This window comes from Bolinopsis microptera, chromosome 8 (assembly GCF_026151205.1).
Source record: "Bolinopsis microptera isolate Bmic1 chromosome 8, MBARI_Bmic_1.0, whole genome shotgun sequence".
Classification (NCBI taxonomy): Eukaryota; Metazoa; Ctenophora; class Tentaculata; order Lobata; family Bolinopsidae; genus Bolinopsis; species Bolinopsis microptera.
The window spans coordinates 15,105,472-15,124,729 of record NC_087079.1 but is presented as its reverse complement, the minus strand read 5'-3'; the positions used below and the strand labels follow the sequence as shown (position 1 = coordinate 15,124,729).

General features: G+C 39.6%; 1 protein-coding gene and 1 long non-coding RNA gene across 2 annotated transcripts; one reads left to right on the top strand and one right to left on the bottom strand.

Annotated features, from left to right (window-relative positions):
• Positions 1-68: 68 nt before the first annotated feature.
• Positions 69-16,299, top strand: LOC134819284 (mitochondrial disaggregase-like). Its single transcript, XM_063829131.1, has 4 exons — positions 69-430; positions 563-637; positions 14,573-15,290; positions 15,440-16,299. The coding sequence occupies exons 1-4, from the start codon at positions 72-74 to the stop codon at positions 15,938-15,940; spliced, it is 1,653 nt and encodes a 550-aa protein (XP_063685201.1). The 5' UTR covers positions 69-71; the 3' UTR covers positions 15,941-16,299.
• On the bottom strand, positions 8,760-11,974 carry LOC134819966 (uncharacterized). Its single transcript, XR_010160825.1, has 3 exons — positions 11,633-11,974; positions 11,433-11,508; positions 8,760-10,156 (listed from the first exon to the last, which is right to left on the bottom strand). It is a non-coding gene; the product is annotated as an uncharacterized LOC134819966 (long non-coding RNA).
• Positions 16,300-19,258: the final 2,959 nt, after the last annotated feature.

The window sequence follows — 19,258 nt, the reverse complement described above, 5'->3', positions numbered from 1 at the left end:
ACCAAAATCACAAAGCGACAGCTGCTAATGATGTGATTATCTCAAATCTCTAACTTTAATCCTATTAAGGGATGCTGTTAGGAAGAACGTGTGTTAGAAGAATACTCCATTCCCAAACAGCATGTGTGTTTTGTGCCCGTGAAGTTTCACACAGCTCCAATCCTCCAACTGTTTCCTTACAATATCACCAGGATCATTCCCGAAAGGATTACAGCGACAACTCAAACGGGTTCAACAAAAATTCCTCAAATCTTAAGTATGCTGCACCCTTCATCCTTCTAAATGTGTCAGCTCTACTGGCTTCGAAGAAAAAGGACGGGGCTGATGATATTGAATCGAGAGAACTGGCAACTATGGTACTGGAAGATGGACAGATAGACATTGTAAAAGTTAGGAAACTGCTAAAAGATGGTGCTGACCCTAATTTTAGGTGGGTGATAACATGATAAGTTGATTTAATAATCTGTTCATCCCGGCGCAGGGTGCCATGTTTTTCTTCCGTCAGTTATTTCGTCCTTCTGAAATTCCAATTGGTCGTTTGATTGATTCGCCCTGTAATCAGGTACCAAGCTGGCTGGAGCCTGATACATGTGGGCGCTGCGAGAGGAAATGTTCAGCTGGTAAAGATGCTAACTAGGTTAGTCGGACAGATTCTTATTACTCGTTTGACTTTATTCGTTTAGTAATAGTTATTTGAAATCCGACACTATATTTATAGATCAGCAGGATTCTTTATAGCTAATTGTGATAGATTGTATGCTATTATACTATCCAGATATCAGGAAATCTTTTGGATCGTTGAGTGGGGAATAAATGTGGGAGTGGTAAGGGAATTTGGTCGCTTTCCAGTTCAAATCCGTCTATTTATGCAAGATTGTAAAATATGTAAATTTGCAAACTATGAGGACGTCATGTTGCACGTGGGTGTGCAATAGCGCGAATGTGGGTGCGCAATAGTATAGAGTGAATGTGTTTGTGCGTTCGCCTCTTTGGTAATCTCTGTTGCATCAACTAAGCGTGTAAACGAACCGGGAGTGTTGGTCAACGATTTTTAAAATCTATCTTCCTTATCAGTTGCTTTTCTAACCCTTAATAGTCGATTATATCTGATACTTACTGGTCCTACCTGTTCAATAATATTTACGGAGAAAGGAGACACAATAAATCCGGATTTAACAGTTCTAAAAACGTATTTCAATTTTGGTTAGTCTCGAATTTATACCTCTAGTGATTAAAGTTTGATACTACAAATCAATAATTGCAATTTGAAATAGTTTAGAACCACTTTATTTTTGCATGTGAATGGAGATAAAATTAAGGGAGCTTATCGTCCTTTGAATCGAACATCCAATATGCAATTAGCTTGACGATGTTTCAAAATGTTACTCCACACGAAATATCGAAGAGTTTGTCAATCCCTTGGAGAAGCGCGGTAGAAACGATAAGTCCTGCCCCAACAAGACTGATCCAATCTGGAGGAGACTGAAAGAAGATGACCTGGAATACATAAGCGTATACAGTGTCCCAGTTCCGCATCAAAGTTGCTGGTCCGGAATTTTCCAGGGACATTCCTCGCACAATCAGAACATTTGCCAAGGGTGCTCCCAAACCGCATAAAAATAGAAGAGTCCTGACATAGTCACACGGTGGTAACACCAGGGACTCCGCCATCATTAGATTTATCAAAAAACCAGTGGTAATTCAGCGATCGCTGTGTAGAGGGCAAACTTCATGGGATGTACCACTTCACCCGCCGCTCTAACACACACATAGGACACAGAGAACAGTAAAGATACACCTAAAGTTGCGCAGGCCCACGGTACCGAGCTTTCTCCTCGGCTTGATATATCTGGGAACAGAATACCTGGCTCTGTAACGAGGACAACTCCAACCAAGCCGACCATTGTGGCAAATAGATTGACGATCGTGTACTTTTCCTTTAGGATTACCCTGGCCAAACAACCAGACCAAATGGGAGCGGAGTTGAAGATGGCCGTAGCATCGCCAATGTTCATGTTCCTAATAACAACTATTTTCAATCCGCCAGCTACTCCGCCAAACACAACCCGCCCCCAGAACCACAGTCTGTTTTCCTTGATGTTGAAGGGTGAAACATTAACTCCTGAGTGAGCACAGATAACGAGACAGAAGGGGACATTAAAACCAGCTTCAGTTATAACATATTGTCCAGAGGGTATAGGTATGAGTTTGGAGAGAAGAGCTTGACCGCTGAAAACAAGTCCTGCACATAGGACTGATTTTCTTACAGGCGTCTTTGAGTTTGGTCCTGTTTTCGGTCTTTGTTGCAGGTTCTAGCAATATTGCTGCAGGTTCTAGCAGTATTGTTGCAGGTTCTAGCAATATTGTTGTGATGTTGGTTTCTTCTTCCATCGACAAATTTATGACCTAGATAAAAGGCAGTAAGGTTTTCCGGTTTTCAGTATAGGAAAAATAGGTATTTATATTGATGTTTAACTTTGCTATCCAACCTTTTAAATGAAGTTGTAGAAAAATACTAAAGCTGACAGAGCACAAACATTATTTGAAACATTCATCATACAGTGATTTTCTGTAAAGATTCTCGACGAATCTAATTTAGAACAATATCAATATCGAGCAATATCCTAATATCCAATATCGAGCAATATTTCATTTAGACTACAGCGCAATATATTTATATATTTGGCCATAAAGAGTTTGGTCTCATTAAAAATGTAGCACATTAAAACACCTACGCGACATAGGACAGTGCTATAAACTCTAAATCTCGTGAGACCGAGCGTGAGTTTTTAACATCGTAGTATTTAGTAAACAAGGCAAATAACTGGTGAAAACCAAACTCTATACTCTTACTCAGACCCCTGATCGTATTACTTGATAATATAATACATTATATTATATTATATTATGTAACTGTAATAACGGGAATTTCCGTTTAGTAGTACAGATTTAATGTGATATCAACTGTGAAACTATGTACAATTTGAGTATTTCAAATGTTATAACATTGAATTCAATAAAGTTATAACAGCCGTATGTCCTATCACAATGGTCGAAACAAAAGTTAAGCGATAAAAATTAAACATCGTGACAACTGTATGGTGAGAGAACGACTCAAATATATCCCGGACAATGGATTACCCTATGATTACCCAAGGAGACGTTCCTTTTTATTTTGTTCATTTGTTCTGCTATCCAATTATCTCTTATCAGCCTTGGCACCAGATTTTCTCATGACTGTAATTAAATAATATAAGCTTCAATTAATACCAGGAAAGATTTTTGGGTTTTGGAACGTTGTTATCGCTCAAATTTCCTTAAGGGATGAGTACCGGACTGAATTTAACCGTAAAAATAAAATAAAAGAATTAACTCCTGATAAGCTTTTGCTTTCGGGAGGAACTTTTTTACCTCATTAGTGCCCAGTGGTATTGTGCTGATATAATTCACTGTTGCGACCATATAGATGTGGGACACCTTTGCTCGCATTTCTTGTAAATCAAACATTTGATTACTGGGGACGAATTAAGAGTCTAAACAAAATACTAAAACAAAATAAATCGTGTATTGTCAAAGTTTCGGCTAGATGCTTTTTTCATAGACGAACGTTGAAATAACTTATTACTTTAATACATAGCTGCAACACGCAATGGTTAAAATAAATATACACATTACACAATATAACGGAAAAGGTACCTACAATTTACAAATTTGTTAAACTAAAATGGAAACGAAACGTAATACATATCGTGAAAAATAACTTCAAATGTATACTCTTCAATTCATGAAATTTCCCCGCTAGTGCTTTGAACTCACCCTTAAATTCAGTGCAGGGGAATGTCTGCTAATTGCAGGGGAATGTCTGCTAATTGATGTTGGGTCTCTTGATGTCTCCAATTGTTTCCTGATTACCTGATTTCATGCTGGTTAATGTTGTCGTCATCTTGCTTTTAAGAAACTGCCGAAAACTGTCCAATGAGAGACTGTAGACAAAGAAATTAGCAACAACGTTGGTGTACATGAGGGTCTCTGTAATCCGTGGAGCCTTCACTTGGTACGAGTCATCGTCCACGTAAAACTTAATTGTCATATGAATCGCCTTGGGGAGGAAACAAAGACAGTAAACTGTTGCAGTAAGAAGAACAGTTACGATGCCTTGCCAGCGAAGCTTACCCCCACTTCGGATTGATACTTTTCTCGCATAAATTAGATGCTTCACCAGGACAATGGATGTAACCACCACTACGATAGTGGGGATCACCACAAATAGACCCGTCACGATCGGTCTTAGCATTTTCCAAATAGTAGAGGAACTTCTATAATTGCAAGTGTACTGGCTGTCACTGATCGTGATGTCATTCTTATCTACGATAAGGAACACTGCAGGGACACAGCAAGATAACGCCCAGAGTCCTGCACATGTCACGTGTGCGTGTTTCGTGGACCAGGATTTTGATTGGATTGGGTATTTTATCATCAGTAGTTTGCTTACAGTCATGCCACAAATTAAAAGACGGCTGGCTGTACTGACTCCGAAGTTGAAGTACACTTTTACGTAGCAGAGGAATGTTCCGAAGACCCAACCATCAGCCATTAGAGAAACACACTGTGTCAAAATACTGACAAAAGATAGTACGAGATCACAGACGGCAATATGCTGAATGATTGTCACAATAACTGTGTTCAGTTTAAAGGCATTGTACTTTATGGAAGCGAGGAGGATGATCATGTTCCCTGAAACTGAGACTACAAATATGGCCAGAAGCCACATTGCCCAGATAAGTCGCTCAGCATTATTCTGTATTTGTGGTGCGGGGTCCAAGTGCGATAGTAGAGGCTGGCTAGATATCATACTCATAGCAAAACTGAAACAGGATAGTATTATGATAATCTAAAATGGCTCTTACTAATTCGCTCGCCCAAAAATTTCACGTGACTTTGGTTTTTATGGTTTTGCAGCCGTACAAAATGATTTTACATAAACCCTAATCCCAACCCTAACCCTAACCATAACCCCGAAGCTATCCATAACCCTAACCACAACCCTAATCCGAGCCCTAAACAATCGAATTCATGTTTTACTAGCCTGTCACGTGACCAAAACGGTTTTTTGCCCATAACTCTCCAGGGAAGCATTTTTACCCTACTTCATGGGGGGTAATCAATTTCATACCCAAAGGGCCTTTTCACAAGAATTTTCTTAAAATTTGTAGGAGCGTATTAAAGTATATTAAAGTATATCCCCGGGTCAAAATCGGAAAAACCTTCATTTTAATATACCGGGTCATTTTAATATACCGGGTCAAAATCGGAAAAACCTTCATTTTAATATACCTAAATAGTACAATTAGTAGATTTATATTCTTCGTTAAGATTTACAAGATAAGCCATTTAGTCCCTTATTGAACTCATTAACGAATTTACATCCAGTTTGGACACAAAATGGCCGTGTTATGAGCCAAAAACTATATGCCCATATTTTGAAACACAAATAAAATGTGATAGCTTTTTATTTGGCCCCGAAAATGATTAAATCTTGTATGAGACTTTAACTTTAGGTCATAGACTAGAATCCCGACAGCATGATCATTTTTCACTTTTTCCCTGGAAAACACTTTTCTCTACGTTCTATGCTACCCTGGTCATTTCATTATGAGCCGAAATCATTGTTATGATATTCGGCCAAGCACCTTTCCAACTAAATTCCCCCCCCCCCCACCGTATTCATTTGGGAACTGAACTTGGAAACTAAATAAAACCCCCTCCCCCTCTGCTGATTACGTAATATGTGAACGACCCTTGAATAAAAAATAACAAAAATAGGGGGGGGGGGGGGGCAACCATATTAAAGTATATTAAAGTATATCCCCGGGTCAAAATCGGAAAAAATCCTACATTTTAATATACTTTAATATACCTACAATTAGAAGATTTATATTCTTCGTTAAGATTTACATGATGAACTATATTTTTCACTCAGATTCGCAAGATAAGCCTGATTTAGGACTAGTACACGAATTTCCATCCAGATTGGTCAAAAATTGGCTGAGCTATGAGCTTTAAAAAATATGCCCATATTTGGGCATACGCTTTTGTCCAAATTCGCTTTTGCCCAAATTCGATAAAATTTCAATATTTTTAATGAGACTATGTAAAAGATATAACTCAGTGTTTGTTGGATATAGTGGATACTAAGTAAAAAGACCTCCATGAACAAAATTGGGAAAATTGCACATAATATCTCGGTTCAGAATACTAGCCAAAATAACTTCATTAAAATTGAAATAACTCCATCAGTTTTCAATATTTTTTCAAGAACTTTTTGGAATCGATTAAGGATTGCATTTCAAGCTTATTTTGGGCAACAAGTTTTGATGTAGGCCTCCAAGGAGATAGGGATATATTAAAGTATATTAAAGTATATTAAAGTATATCCCCGGGTCAAAATCGGGAAAAATCCTACATTTTAATATACTTTAATATGGTTGCCCCCCCCCCCCCCCCCCCCCCCAAAATAAAATGTTAATGTTATTCGATGCAATTTCAAGTTGCACAGATACTGGCTTACCACATGTAGTCATGTACACCATGTATAATCGGCAAAGAAAAATTACGCTCGCGCTTTTTATTGTCTAAGATTACAAATCTGAGCCAGGTGTGTTCATTACCAGGTTTTTCAACTGCAAATAATTTGGTACATAGTCATAAATCTTTAATTAATCGAGAGTTCTCGAAATATACTACTTGTTAGTTGTTACTGTATGGTGGTAGTAAGTCATACCAGAAAGAATTATTTCAATTGGGCACTCAGTGATTGAGCCAACGTATGGGTACTGAGTACTGACCCCCCTCCCCCCCCCCCCCCCCCCCCCCCCCCCCCCCCCCCCCCCCCCCCCCCCCCCCCCCCCTGTATATTAAAGTATACCCCAAAATTGGAAGGAAAAAAAACATTTTAATATACTTTAATATGGTTGCCCCCTTCCCCCACCCCTCCCCCAGCAGTAGTAAGAACGAAAAATGAGTTTGATGAGTGGATGAAAAACTTTAACGTTTTAAAGCTAGGATGAATAGTATCATAAACATGGATCTGGTAGTTACTAGTTATAGTGGTACGGGGTAAACAACGTAAATCATGCGTGAAACTATTGTACGTAACCGCCAGCTGATAGCCGTTCACTCATGTGAAAACATGGCAGTGATGATCACTGATATATATAATAAGAAAAATTATATAAAAGAACTAACTAGCTCATTTTCCACATCACTAGAGGTCCCACATTGGAGTCACCATGCAATGGTCAATATCCACATTCCACTCCGCCCAAAACTTTATAACTACACTTATAACTACAAACAAAATTACTGGGAGGACATGCATGCAGCCCTGTTAATATTTACCTACTATCCAATTAAATATATTCCGCAAGCCCTTACCCTGCCGCCGGATTTTTTGATTAGCCATAATTAATTGATTAACAATAGTTGATATAACCAGAAAATGTTTTTGGGTTTTATCACTTACATTTTTTTATTTGTTTGCTGTTTTAGCTTTAAGAGGAGAATTTTTCACTTATAATTTTCTTGGATCGGAATACTTATTCTCGCACCCATCGGTATCCATATTTGATGCAAAAACAAAATACTTGTTTAAATATATGGACAGAAATAACGAGCAGAGTTAATGACAAAGTTACATCATAAATGTAATATACAACAACTTTCAACATTTACATCCAACGAATGGACCCCACGAGCCTAACTCGTCACAAAAAATTGCCCACGTATACAAAAGGGATTAACTTTTGGCCGGTAAAAGGAGTGAATGAGCACTGAACAGGTGTATTTAACGCCTTAACGGGTGGTATTTTAAAATTGCAGTTGACCAACAAAGTATTAAGTAGGGCCGTGGAGGAGTGGCCGAACTTTTGAGGGGGATTGGAAAACTTGAGCGCAATCCGAAGCTTGCGGGGCGGCCATGCTCTTATTTTCATCCCACCAACTATTTCACCACGATTACACCACACGATTAATGTTCTTTAATACCCAACAATCTGAAACCGATTAATACGAGAACATTTAGTCTACTTAGAACCGACTCCAAAGTCCAATCGTAATAATACCAAATGGTGCCATCTAACTGGGTGACTGGCAACTGTAACCACAATCATAGGCATGACGTCCAATCATGGGCAGTAAGGAACTCCACTGTCCAATTGTAACAGATGCAATGGCACAGATAAATAATGGCCTCAACCCGCGCATAATTTTCAGTGGGGTACGTTTTTTATGCCTTTTACTACAATCGTTTGAGATGAACATTTATGTGAATGCTTTCTCACCATCGATTATTATCTAAAATTAGGCGTTAAAAGTGGTAAGGGGCGAAACTCGAGGAAGAATATCCAAGGTGAATAAAATAAAAACAAAGGGCTCGGGAAAACTGCAGCTGTTAGTGACCACTTACCATTACTTGGCATTACACCGGGCTACCGGAATCATGAGAAAATAATTTTAATTTTGATCTTTCAGAAACTCATGATTGATATAAACTATTAGCACTATATTCTGAAACCATCGGACCATAAAATGATAAATTAGCAAACATGGTCTGGCTTCTATTTGATGCGATAAAAACTAATATTATCCCCCTCCCTGTGATCACGGGCTTTCTAGTCACTCTTATAATTCGAAAGATTATCTTTGTTGTACGACCGACCGCCCACGTGCAAATTTGATGAGAAATAGGAAGTTGCATAGTAACCATGGTGACGGTGTTGAACATTTCAAAATCAGAGAAGTTATGTAAAATAGAATAACAAATACTAAGTTCGCTTACAAACAGGATAGTTTTTCTCCGCCATACACATTAAACTTAAAGTATTAAATTTAACCCAATGAATTAAGGACGACTAATATAATCAATCAGCAATTAACGTGCATTTTATGATTTATTTTTATATTATTATTATATTAAAAGTCATATTGAAATTCAAAATACCAAGACCACCTTCATAATCAGAAAGTGTTTTATCAAATCCAGGCGGCAAATCAAGTACCATTTTTGTTGATTTAAACTGTTTTCTAGATTTAATTTGCTCAAAAATGTTAAACGTCAGATTTAATCCAAAAGTCTACGTCTTTCTCCATTCTCACCGACCCTTTCATCTGTTGACCCAGTCGGAGAGCAACATCTCAGGAGAGGGGATACCAGGAATCTAACCCTGGCTCTCAAGAACTCTCTAAAGCTTGTGAGAGTGAGCGTGTAGATGTAGAAGTTGGAGATGATGTTGAGGAAGACCATGTAAGTAGAAAACCTGTATACGTAGACATTCCAGAACTTGAATAGCTCTACCTGGCTTTCAGCCACGAGGCAGCTGCCTATAAAGTAGATGGTTCCAGGAAGGGTAGCTATTGAGTAAACTGCTACAGTGAGGAGCACAGTTATTAGTCCCTGCCACTGGAGCTGTCCTGGCCCCCTCTCAGTCATCTTCCTGGCAACATCAACCAGCATCACACTGCTCACTACAGTTGTCATGGTAGCAAGGAGCCCGCTCAACCCAACCAGGACAGTGCAGATAGTAGAACCTGCAGTATGGTGAAGATATTGGACGACGTCACAATTGTAGTCAAGGTAACTGAAGTAAGCACTTTTTTTGTCCACAATTATTTCTAGCACAGGTGAAAAACTGCAGTAGAGCACCAGGCTAAGTGTGGCAAAATGAGCAGCCCTGGTAGAGATACTTGTCGCTCTCAGAGGGAACTTTACGATCAGCAACTTGGTGAGTGAGAGAACAGGGATGAGAAGACAGGCAGTCCCTCCAGCAGTACAGATTATAACGTATCCAGCATAACAGAGGAAGTCACCAAATATCCACCTTTCAGCTACCAAAGACACGGAGCCAGGCAAGGCTCTAAAGATGACGATGATCAGGTCGGTGAGAGCTATGTACTGGATTATTACCACCATTACCTTGTGTAGTTTTATTGCATTGCATCTAAGCGTTCCTATCAATATGAGTACGTCTCCTATGAGTGATGATAGGAATATGGTAGAGCTATATAATGTTAGAAGATCTCTTCCTGCCTTGTCTTGGATTCCATACAAGGTTTCGTTATCATATTTGATGTACGGTTCGGTGTGCATATTGTCCCTTCACTGAAATAAAAGAAATGTGAACATCATATTACTTATTATTACTATGTATTACTAGTTTTTAGCCGATTAGCTTAAAAGTGAACATAGTCTGAAAATGTTGCTTATCATTGAACAAAAATAACAAATAAAGCCTCAATACGACGTCGAATCATTTTTCTAAGAATTCTGTTTTAACAAGTTTTAATCCGGCTTAGGAGGCTAGCTAACCGGACCAAACCTCTATTGGTAACAAACAGAAGAAACTAACACGTTATCCAGAATAAACACAGATACACATCTATACTATTACTATTACTATATTTTAAACTTGACGAAATCCTCCCGGCAACGGGGACATAGTCATAAAAACACTAAAAATTCACCAAAAAATGACCCTCTGGCATGACCAATTTCAGCTCGCAAATGGAGTTGAAAACTCGTGATTTTTAGCAATGTTGCAGAGAAAAAAACATAACTGATTTTTATCGAGCAAGCACCTATTAGTAACGCGCGTTGCTATGCTTTATGATACGTCATGACTATCTCACATTTACGCACACATATGACTATTCATAAAGTTGGTTATGATTAATATTTTTGCCTTTTGGTGCAGTAAAAAGTATCGTTTAGATAATCCGAATACTTACAAAGTAGTCGTCAAATAAAATCCATAATTTCTACAGTATAACAGAGCTAGATGATGAAGAGAAATTAAAACATAACTGATTTTTTAAATTTCATCGAACAAGGCTTTCGACTAGCGAGTATCTAGTAATGTATAATTTAGCGGATGCAAATATGGATTTCCATTTTTGATTCTACGCATCTCTTATTTCTGATATCATTGAAATTGTTAAATGAGTAGATAAGTAAGCTTGCTTTTTCGCCAAGATTTTTTTAAAAATTATGTGGAATATAATATGCTACATGAAGCAACAATTTACAAACATTCTTTTAACTTCTACATTCTACAATGCAAATTATTCCGTGAGTCATCAAATGAAGAAAAAAATGCGGCCGCAATCAATTTCTAACCCTCAACAATTACAAATGGCTTTCTGACCAATCGCTGCATTTCCATTTTCGCACCCACCTGCAAATTGGATGAGAAAAAGAAAATTGCATGTTAACACGGGTGGAAACACGCACGTGCTAAGATTTTGGAGCGACATTTTGATCGGTTTTGTTATAACGTTGTAATTGTATTTGTGTGGAGTGTGTTTTAAATCAGCTGTATCTTCGGTTGGAATGGATATTTTTGATGCGATAAAAACTGACTTCCAAAGAAAACTGTTACCTTCCGCCCTGTGATGTCAGCTGATTGTTGATCACTCCCTTGTTATCTCCAGATATTCCGTGTCTTCCAGATCTTTCTGAGATATCAATTGATTAGCCGAGAGTGCTGGTTGGACCAAATATACGGAATAGTATTGAGAGAGTGAGGAAGATTGCAAATTTCTCATTAAAAATTTAAACATGATTGAAAGTTACAATTACCTGGATCTACACTAGGATGTGTTGATGATGTCGCCTGTTCCATCCTGGTTTTAAGAAACAACCGAAAACTGGGCACTGTAAGACTATAGACAAAGAAATTGGAGAAAACGTTGAAATACGTCAGTGTCTCTGTAACCCGGGGAACTATCACGTGATACCATTCATTTTTCACGTAGATTCTTATCGACATATGAATTGCCTTGGGAATAAAAGAGACACAGTAGACTGCAGCTGTAACAAGAACAGTAGCGATGCCTTGCCAGCGTACCCTTCCACGTGTTCTGTTGGCTACTTTTCTAGCATAAAGCAGATGTTTCACTAAGAAAATGGATGTAATGACGACTATTATCGTTGGAATGGCCACGAAGAGCCCTGTTATGATCGGCCTTGACACAATCCAAACAGCGGAAGAAACATTGTAATTACACGTGAGTTGGATTTCACAAATCCTGATGTCATCCTTATCTACAATTAGAAACACTGCTGGAACGCAGCAAGATAAAGCCCAGAGTCCTGCGCACGTTATGTGAGCATGCTTGGTGGACCAGGATCTTGTTTTGTCAGGGTACCTCGACATAACAAGTTTACTTACAGCCATCCCGCAAACCAGAAGGCGACTAGCAGAACTGACTCCGAAGTGGAAGTATACTTTTACGTAACAAACAAAACTTCCGAAGACCCAACCATTTGCCATCAAAGAAACGCTTTGTGTCAAAATGCTCACAAACGACAACAGGAGATCACAGACTGCAATGTGCTGAATGAACGTTACTAGAACTTTGTGCAGTTTAAAGGCGTTATACTTGATGGAAGCAGCTAGAATGACAGAATCCCCGAACAGGGACACTACAAAGATCAACATCAGCCACAATGCCCAGATGTACCGCTCAGCATCGTGCTGTGTCCGTTTCTGCCCTGCAAAGCTAAAGAGGGGCAGTAGGGATTGGTTGGATGGCATTGTTTGATTGTCAGGCTATAACTAGGAAATGATACTTTAGAATATTAATTTACATAGGATTAAAATGTTTGGGCCCTGGGAACGACCAAGCATTTTTGGGTAAAGATACCCAAAATATTGGTCCGGCCACTAAAAATATTTGCTGTTGATCAGCATTTGTTATCGCTATTCCATTGCCAGATTTTGTCCGTTTTACTCTGTATAATTTTATTAAACGTTCATATAAATGTGGTCTACCATTAATCATCGTCCATCATTAATTATATAAAATTGGGCCTTAATATAAAAAAAATAGTTGTAAACGAAAGAAAGTTATATTAGGGGCCATCTACTCAGGACGTCCGGCAAATAGGGAGGGGGAGGTTTTGGAATTTCGGACAAATCCGCACAGGTGGAAGGGGTGGTTTCTGAAAATCCGGACGGCCGGAAATGTTGGCAGAATTAACGAAATTAAACGGATGGGCATTGGGGGCCATTATCAATCAAGTTGACAGCTATTAGTATTTACATAATGAAAATGAGCAACAAGAAATGCGAGTGAATGGCCGTTTGTTTCTGATAAGCAGATAATCTGGAAAGCGCGCTTATAGCAAACAGTATAATTTAATCGAAATGCACACCATGGGTAAATAATTTGCTGAATAGTTGAGCTAGCAAAAAACAGTTTCTCAGAACAATTCTCAACCGTTTATGTAGTAATTTCGAATTAAGACCACAGCATTAGCCCAATGCTTCGAACAGATGTTTTTTTTTGAGGCTGTTATTACACAATTTTCTGTATTTTTAACATAGTAGTAGTAGTTACCGTGACTTTTACGACTAATGAAATATATAACTTTCTCGCATTTATGTCATTATATTTCTGAATTTTCTGCATTATAGAACAATTTGCCGTTTTATTTATATAAATTTATATAAATTTCAACAGAGATTTAGGAGTTCAAGGTCGTTGGTTTTTATCGAAAAAAATGGTTAAACAAGTTTGAAAATATGCAGCCGTAGGTGTTCGATAAATATGGGACGATGCTTCATATTAGGGACCATATACTCAAGACGTCCGGCAAATAGGGAGGGGGATGGTTTTGGTATTTCGGTCAAATCCGGACAGAGGGAGGGGGGTGGTTTCTGAAAATCCGGACGTTTTTGGCAGAATTAACGAAAAAGTCCCATTTATTTCAACTCTTTAAATTTTATTTCAACTCTTTGAATTCTATTAACAATGAATTTGAGTTAGTTTTATATGTACTCTTAAAAGTAGCTGGAAATCCGGACGTCCGGGGGAGGGGGTGGTTTTGAAAATTCGGACATACCCGGACGGGGAGGGGGGTGTCTGAAAATTTGCGATTTTGGCGGACGTCCTAAGTAGATGGCCCCTTAGAGGACTTGGGGCTGGGGCAAAATATGTATAAAATTCTATAACAAAAGGCTGTGGTAAACTGTGGCTGTTAATGAGCACCTGCCTGGGTAGCAGTACTAGTAGAAGCGGAGAAATTATAAGACACTAGTTTTAATTTTGATGGACTGTCGGAACTTTCTTTAAGAAACTTATGATTATTAATTTACCGTATTATGTTCAGAAATAGTAATATAGGGCGAGTGGAGCGAATTTATCAGACCATGTAATTACACATCAAGTTCTAGACAGCTGTTTGATAAACTCGATTTTTATGCGTTTTTAATTATCATTATAATATTCGATGGGCACTGGCTTAAAAACAGCTAAAACTTGGGTTATGATGAAAATAAACATCAGCATCATGTTCGCCGTCCTCTATTCAGTTAATCCAACTATGATATTTCTGCTAGGCCTAAATATTTGAGAGGATACAGATTTTACGGCTAACCTCTCTAGTCTCTATATCGTTTTATCTTCTATATGAGTTTAACCTGCTCAATATTCTACAGTGATACTCCTGAAATAGAACGCTATTTTACAATTTACATATAGTGATTCCTCATCTTGACCCAATTAAACCCCCCAGGTTTGGAGTGGACGTGAATGTAGCTGATCAATATCCCCCGGGTAACATCTCCAAAGTAGACCTAGTTAATGTCCACCAGCAGCGTCTCACCCTGAACCCCAACTACAAGCTCAACGTGAACTGGGCCGGGTTCACCCCGCTACACTACGCTGTGATAAATGACGATGTTAAGATGGTTAAAGTGCTGGTGGAGGCTGGGGCTAGCGTGAACTCCAGGACTAACACTGGGTTTCTTCCTGTTGATCTGGCTGCGGACTCGGAGATAAAGAAAATGTTGAAGGAGCAGGAGCAGGTGGAAAAGAAGAAACGTATTCTAAGTTTAGGACCATTTCTCAAGGATAAAGTGATCGGTCAGGAGAGCGCACTGGCTTTAGTTACATCAGCTGTTCAGAGAAGAGATCTGGGCTGGCAAGACGACAAACCCCTCGTGATGCTGTTCGTTGGTTCGTCTGGTATCGGCAAAACAGAAACAGCAAAGCAGCTCGCTGCGCACAAGAACGACAACAATCCTGACAGCAAGGTCTCCTTTATCCGTATTGATATGAGCGAGTTCCAGGAGCGACACGAGGTCTCCAAGTTTATTGGTTCCCCACCAGGGTATATCGGACATGATGAGGGAGGTCAGCTGACCAAGGCTCTCACTGATCATCCTGAGTCGGTGGTTTTGTTCGATGAGGTGGAGAAAGCTCATCCAGATGTTCTCAATATAATGTTGCAGGTTTGTAATTTGGGGATTTCTGTACTATTTTTCGTCTATGAACGATTTTGCCGTTGACGAAATAGACAGGTAGAAACTAGAATTTAAGCTATGCGTTAAAAAAGGATGCAATTTGATAAGAACGTTGTTAAATCTCGTTATTATTTCAGTTGTTCGACGAAGGACGATTAACAGACGGTAAAGGAAAAACAATACTTTGTCCCAACGCATTATTTGTGATGACAACCAACGTGGGGGCTGACCAGATCGCAAACTCAGCTTCTGAGATAGACGAGGACTTCAAGAAGTACGTCATGTACCCTGAACTGAAACGAGCATTCCGGAGAAATGAGTTCTTGGGCAGAATAAACGAGATCGTTTACTTTTTACCTTTCACCTCTGAGCAATGTCTGAAGCTGGTAGAACGAGAATTACTTCGAATCAAACAGTACGCCGAGAAACAAAACATTGAAGTTTCGTGGAGTGACAGCGCAGTAGCGCTACTTGCCACAGCTATTGATTCTAACTACGGTGCTAGGTCACTGAAAAACGAGGTATCCCGCAGAGTTGTTAACAAAATAGCTGATATGAACTTGGAGAATAAGATTAGGGCTGGTTCTAAAGTTTATCTTACTGTTTTGGATGGTCAGATACAATTTAATGTAAGCTGACGCCTCAGTGCTGTTTGTTTTAAGCTGTGTAAATTCGCGTGGTTAAAAATTTGTTCTGCAATGATTTTTGAAATTCTGATTAGTGATAAATAGATTAGCGGGATATGTACATGATTTACGGCCATACGGGCCATATGCCACAATATTAGGTTGATCTATCGATATGTGATCGGGAACGAATTCATCAATATTCGATTTTAGATTTTAATCGAACTTCTCGCCACTGATAACACGATGTGTGCACTGTAAAAATGATGTGAATATAGAATATTGTACTACTGATGCTACTGTCAGTATATAGACGTTTTAGAGAAACTAATTTATTGATTTATTTGAAACATTTTCGTTCTTACAACGTAATTATAATATTTTGATTCGTTACAACTTACAATAGTGAATAGACCGAGCTGATTAGGGGTAATCTAGGAGAATTTCTGAATGATGATTAATCACTCGAATGTCTACACTGACCCCAACCCTTACCTGATCCCTAACTGAAACATATGCTGAATGCTCTAACCCTAACGAGAAATCTGCCCAACTTCCCTGTTCCCTATCTAAAAAATAAACGATAATCTCAGAATGTGTGTTTTCTGTCTGTGATCTGTGTGTGTGCGTGTAATTTCCGAGCCTCTAGTTAATCAAGAAAACTGAAACAGTTACAAGTTACCGTGCTGGTTTTTTTCGGTATAGTGCCGACAAAACTATGAGGAAGCCAAATGGTAAAGGGTTTTTTAATTGGTCGGTGGTAAGTGGTTTAATTGATGGTTTTGTACCACAACTGTTACATAAAATGGCGTGAGCAGCTTAATCAAGAAAACGGTAAGAGTTACGAGGCTCGCTCTCTCTCCCATTACTGCATTTTATGTAGCGTATATATTAATATATATCATAATTACACCGTCATGAATACTTTAAACTTATTAGAGGAGGAATCTGGAATCGCTCATAATTGATTCACGATGTCAATCCTTTTATTTCCAGCTCGGTGAGGCCCAGTCGTGCATCTTCAATCTCGCCGATCTGGTTTTACCTGTACTGGGGGGTACCGCGACAATTGACCCCCCCGACAATTGACCCCCCGACAATTGACCCCTATGTAATTACACTGGGGTCAATTGTCGCGAAATCTAGGGTTTAGTACGACAATTGACCCCCTGACAATTGACCCCCCATGTAATTACACCGGGGTCAATTGATCGGGTTAGGGTCAGGATCCTGGGTCAGGGTTAGGGTTAGGGTTAGGGTTAGGGTCAGAGTCCTGGGTCAGGGTTAGGGTTAGGGTTAGGGTTAGGGTCAGGGTCAATTGTATTAAATTATATTGTCGGGGGTCAATTGTCGGGGGTCAATTGTTGCCCACCCTACTGGGGACCTCGGGCTATCATGCTCATAAACATACCAACCAAAGCCTGTCATTCCGCCGAATCTCTATTTGCGCAAATTGCAAATAGAGATTCGGCGGAATGACAGGCTGAGCGCGGCCTTGACCATTGTTAATGGTTTGGCCCGGCGCACGCTACTTCGTAGCACTTGCCATCGGGCCTTAATATTTAATTTCGAGAAGAAAGCGGCGCGCGCTACTTCGAAGAAATTTAGACGAGTAACATCCGTCAAAGCGCGGCCCAGTAAAGCAAAACATGAATTCAATTGTTTACTAGGTCCCGGGTTAGGGTTAGGGTTATGGATAACTTTAGGGTTATAGTTAGGATTAAAGTTGGGATTAGGGTTTATGTTGACCATTGTTAATGATCTGGCCCGGCGCGCTACTTCGTAGCTTGTGCCGTCGCGCGGGCCGTAACATTTCGAGAAGAAAGCGGCGCGCGCTACTTCGAAGAAATTTAGACGAGTAACATCCGTCAAGGGTTTATGTTATCAGTTATTGGTTATGTAAAAACCGTTTTGTACGCGTACAAAACGGTTTTTACATAACCAATAACTGATAACATAAACCCTTGACGGATGTTACTCGGCTGCAAAACCATAAAAACCAAAGTAACGTGAAATTTTTGGGTGAGCGGATATTAGTAAGAGCCAAAATTTGGACTCCCAAGTGGAATCAAAAAAGCAAACTAAATAGGTAATATTTATTTTAGTTTCTTTACTCGAGTCTTGGCACCATTTTAGGGCTTTACTTGTATCACGTCGTGACCCCCATGCCACGGTCGCACTTGTGCGCGGCGGGTCGTACAACGTATGACAAGGCCAAGGCTATACTGTATACTTGATTCTCGACCCATGTCAATCCTTTGCATTTATCTCGCCGATCTGCATTTGTGGTTGCGAGAAGCATTATTGGATGCGCGGCCCAGTAGTGCATCGCGCTTGCTCTATCCAGAGCCCTTGCGCTTGTTGTGAAACAAGCGCGCCCGCAGTGGCGCGAAAGCACATGGTTAGGTGAACAACGCGCTACAACGGTTATACGGCCGTTCCTGCTTGCTGCTAGTATTAATAATGTTTGACATGGCGCCCTGAAGTTCAATTTTATCGAACTTCTGTGCGCGTGCGCTAAATAAATGAATAAAACTGCAAACGTACGAACAAATAATTGTTATGTAGCACGCGATGTGTTACTGGGCCGCGCATCCAATAATGCTTCTGATCTCGCGACCACACGTTAGATCGGCTAGATGCGCTACTTTAGCTTCGCAGACAAGCTGCGAAGAATTGACATCGTCAATTAAGATTTAAGAACAAACGTACTTCGAGGAATTTGTATCACGTCGTGACCTCATTAACTGTGGTTTCACACCTGTAGAGTTTTAACGATACAGGGGGGCCGCGCACTCGTGCGCGGCGGGTCATACATTTGGAGGACTTCGCCGCTTCGACGCGCCGCGCGAACTAGCATTCTTGCTTCGCATCGTCGATCGTTGCTCTGCTTCGCAGAGTAACGATCTCGATGGGTTGACATCGTCAACCAAGTCATACATTAACGGGTGATACTCGTAAAATATTTGTTCCATATACAGGACTTGACGGATGTTACTCGTCTAAATTTCTTCGAAGTAGCGCCAAGCGCGCGCCGTTTTCTTCTCGAAATGTTACGGCACGAGCTACGAAGTAGCGCGCGCCGGGCCAGATCATTTACAATGGTCAAATACAGGACCTTCGACGAGTCCAACTCGGCGCGCGTCCTGGTAGGTTGTAAACCTACATATAATCATACAACGTATTACAACGTATATGACAAGATTGAAGATGAAATAAGTTAAATGTCATCGAACTTATTTATTGAAAATTATGAGTCATTTATAATATTGTTAAAAATAATTTATAAGCTGTACACAGTAATTAGCAAGAATATCAAATTTTAACTAA

What these genes read in the sequence shown, in the direction of transcription:
- LOC134819284 (XM_063829131.1), top strand. Translation starts at nt 72, where the DNA reads ATGCTGTTAGGAAGAACGTGTGTTAGAAGAATACTCCATTCCCAAACA. An exon ending in GGTGCTGACCCTAATTTTAG is followed by an intron (nt 431 to 562) that starts GTGGGTGATAAC and finishes CCCTGTAATCAG; the next exon opens with GTACCAAGCTGGCTGGAGCC. An exon ending in CTGGTAAAGATGCTAACTAG is followed by an intron (nt 638 to 14,572) that starts GTTAGTCGGACA and finishes TAAACCCCCCAG; the next exon opens with GTTTGGAGTGGACGTGAATG.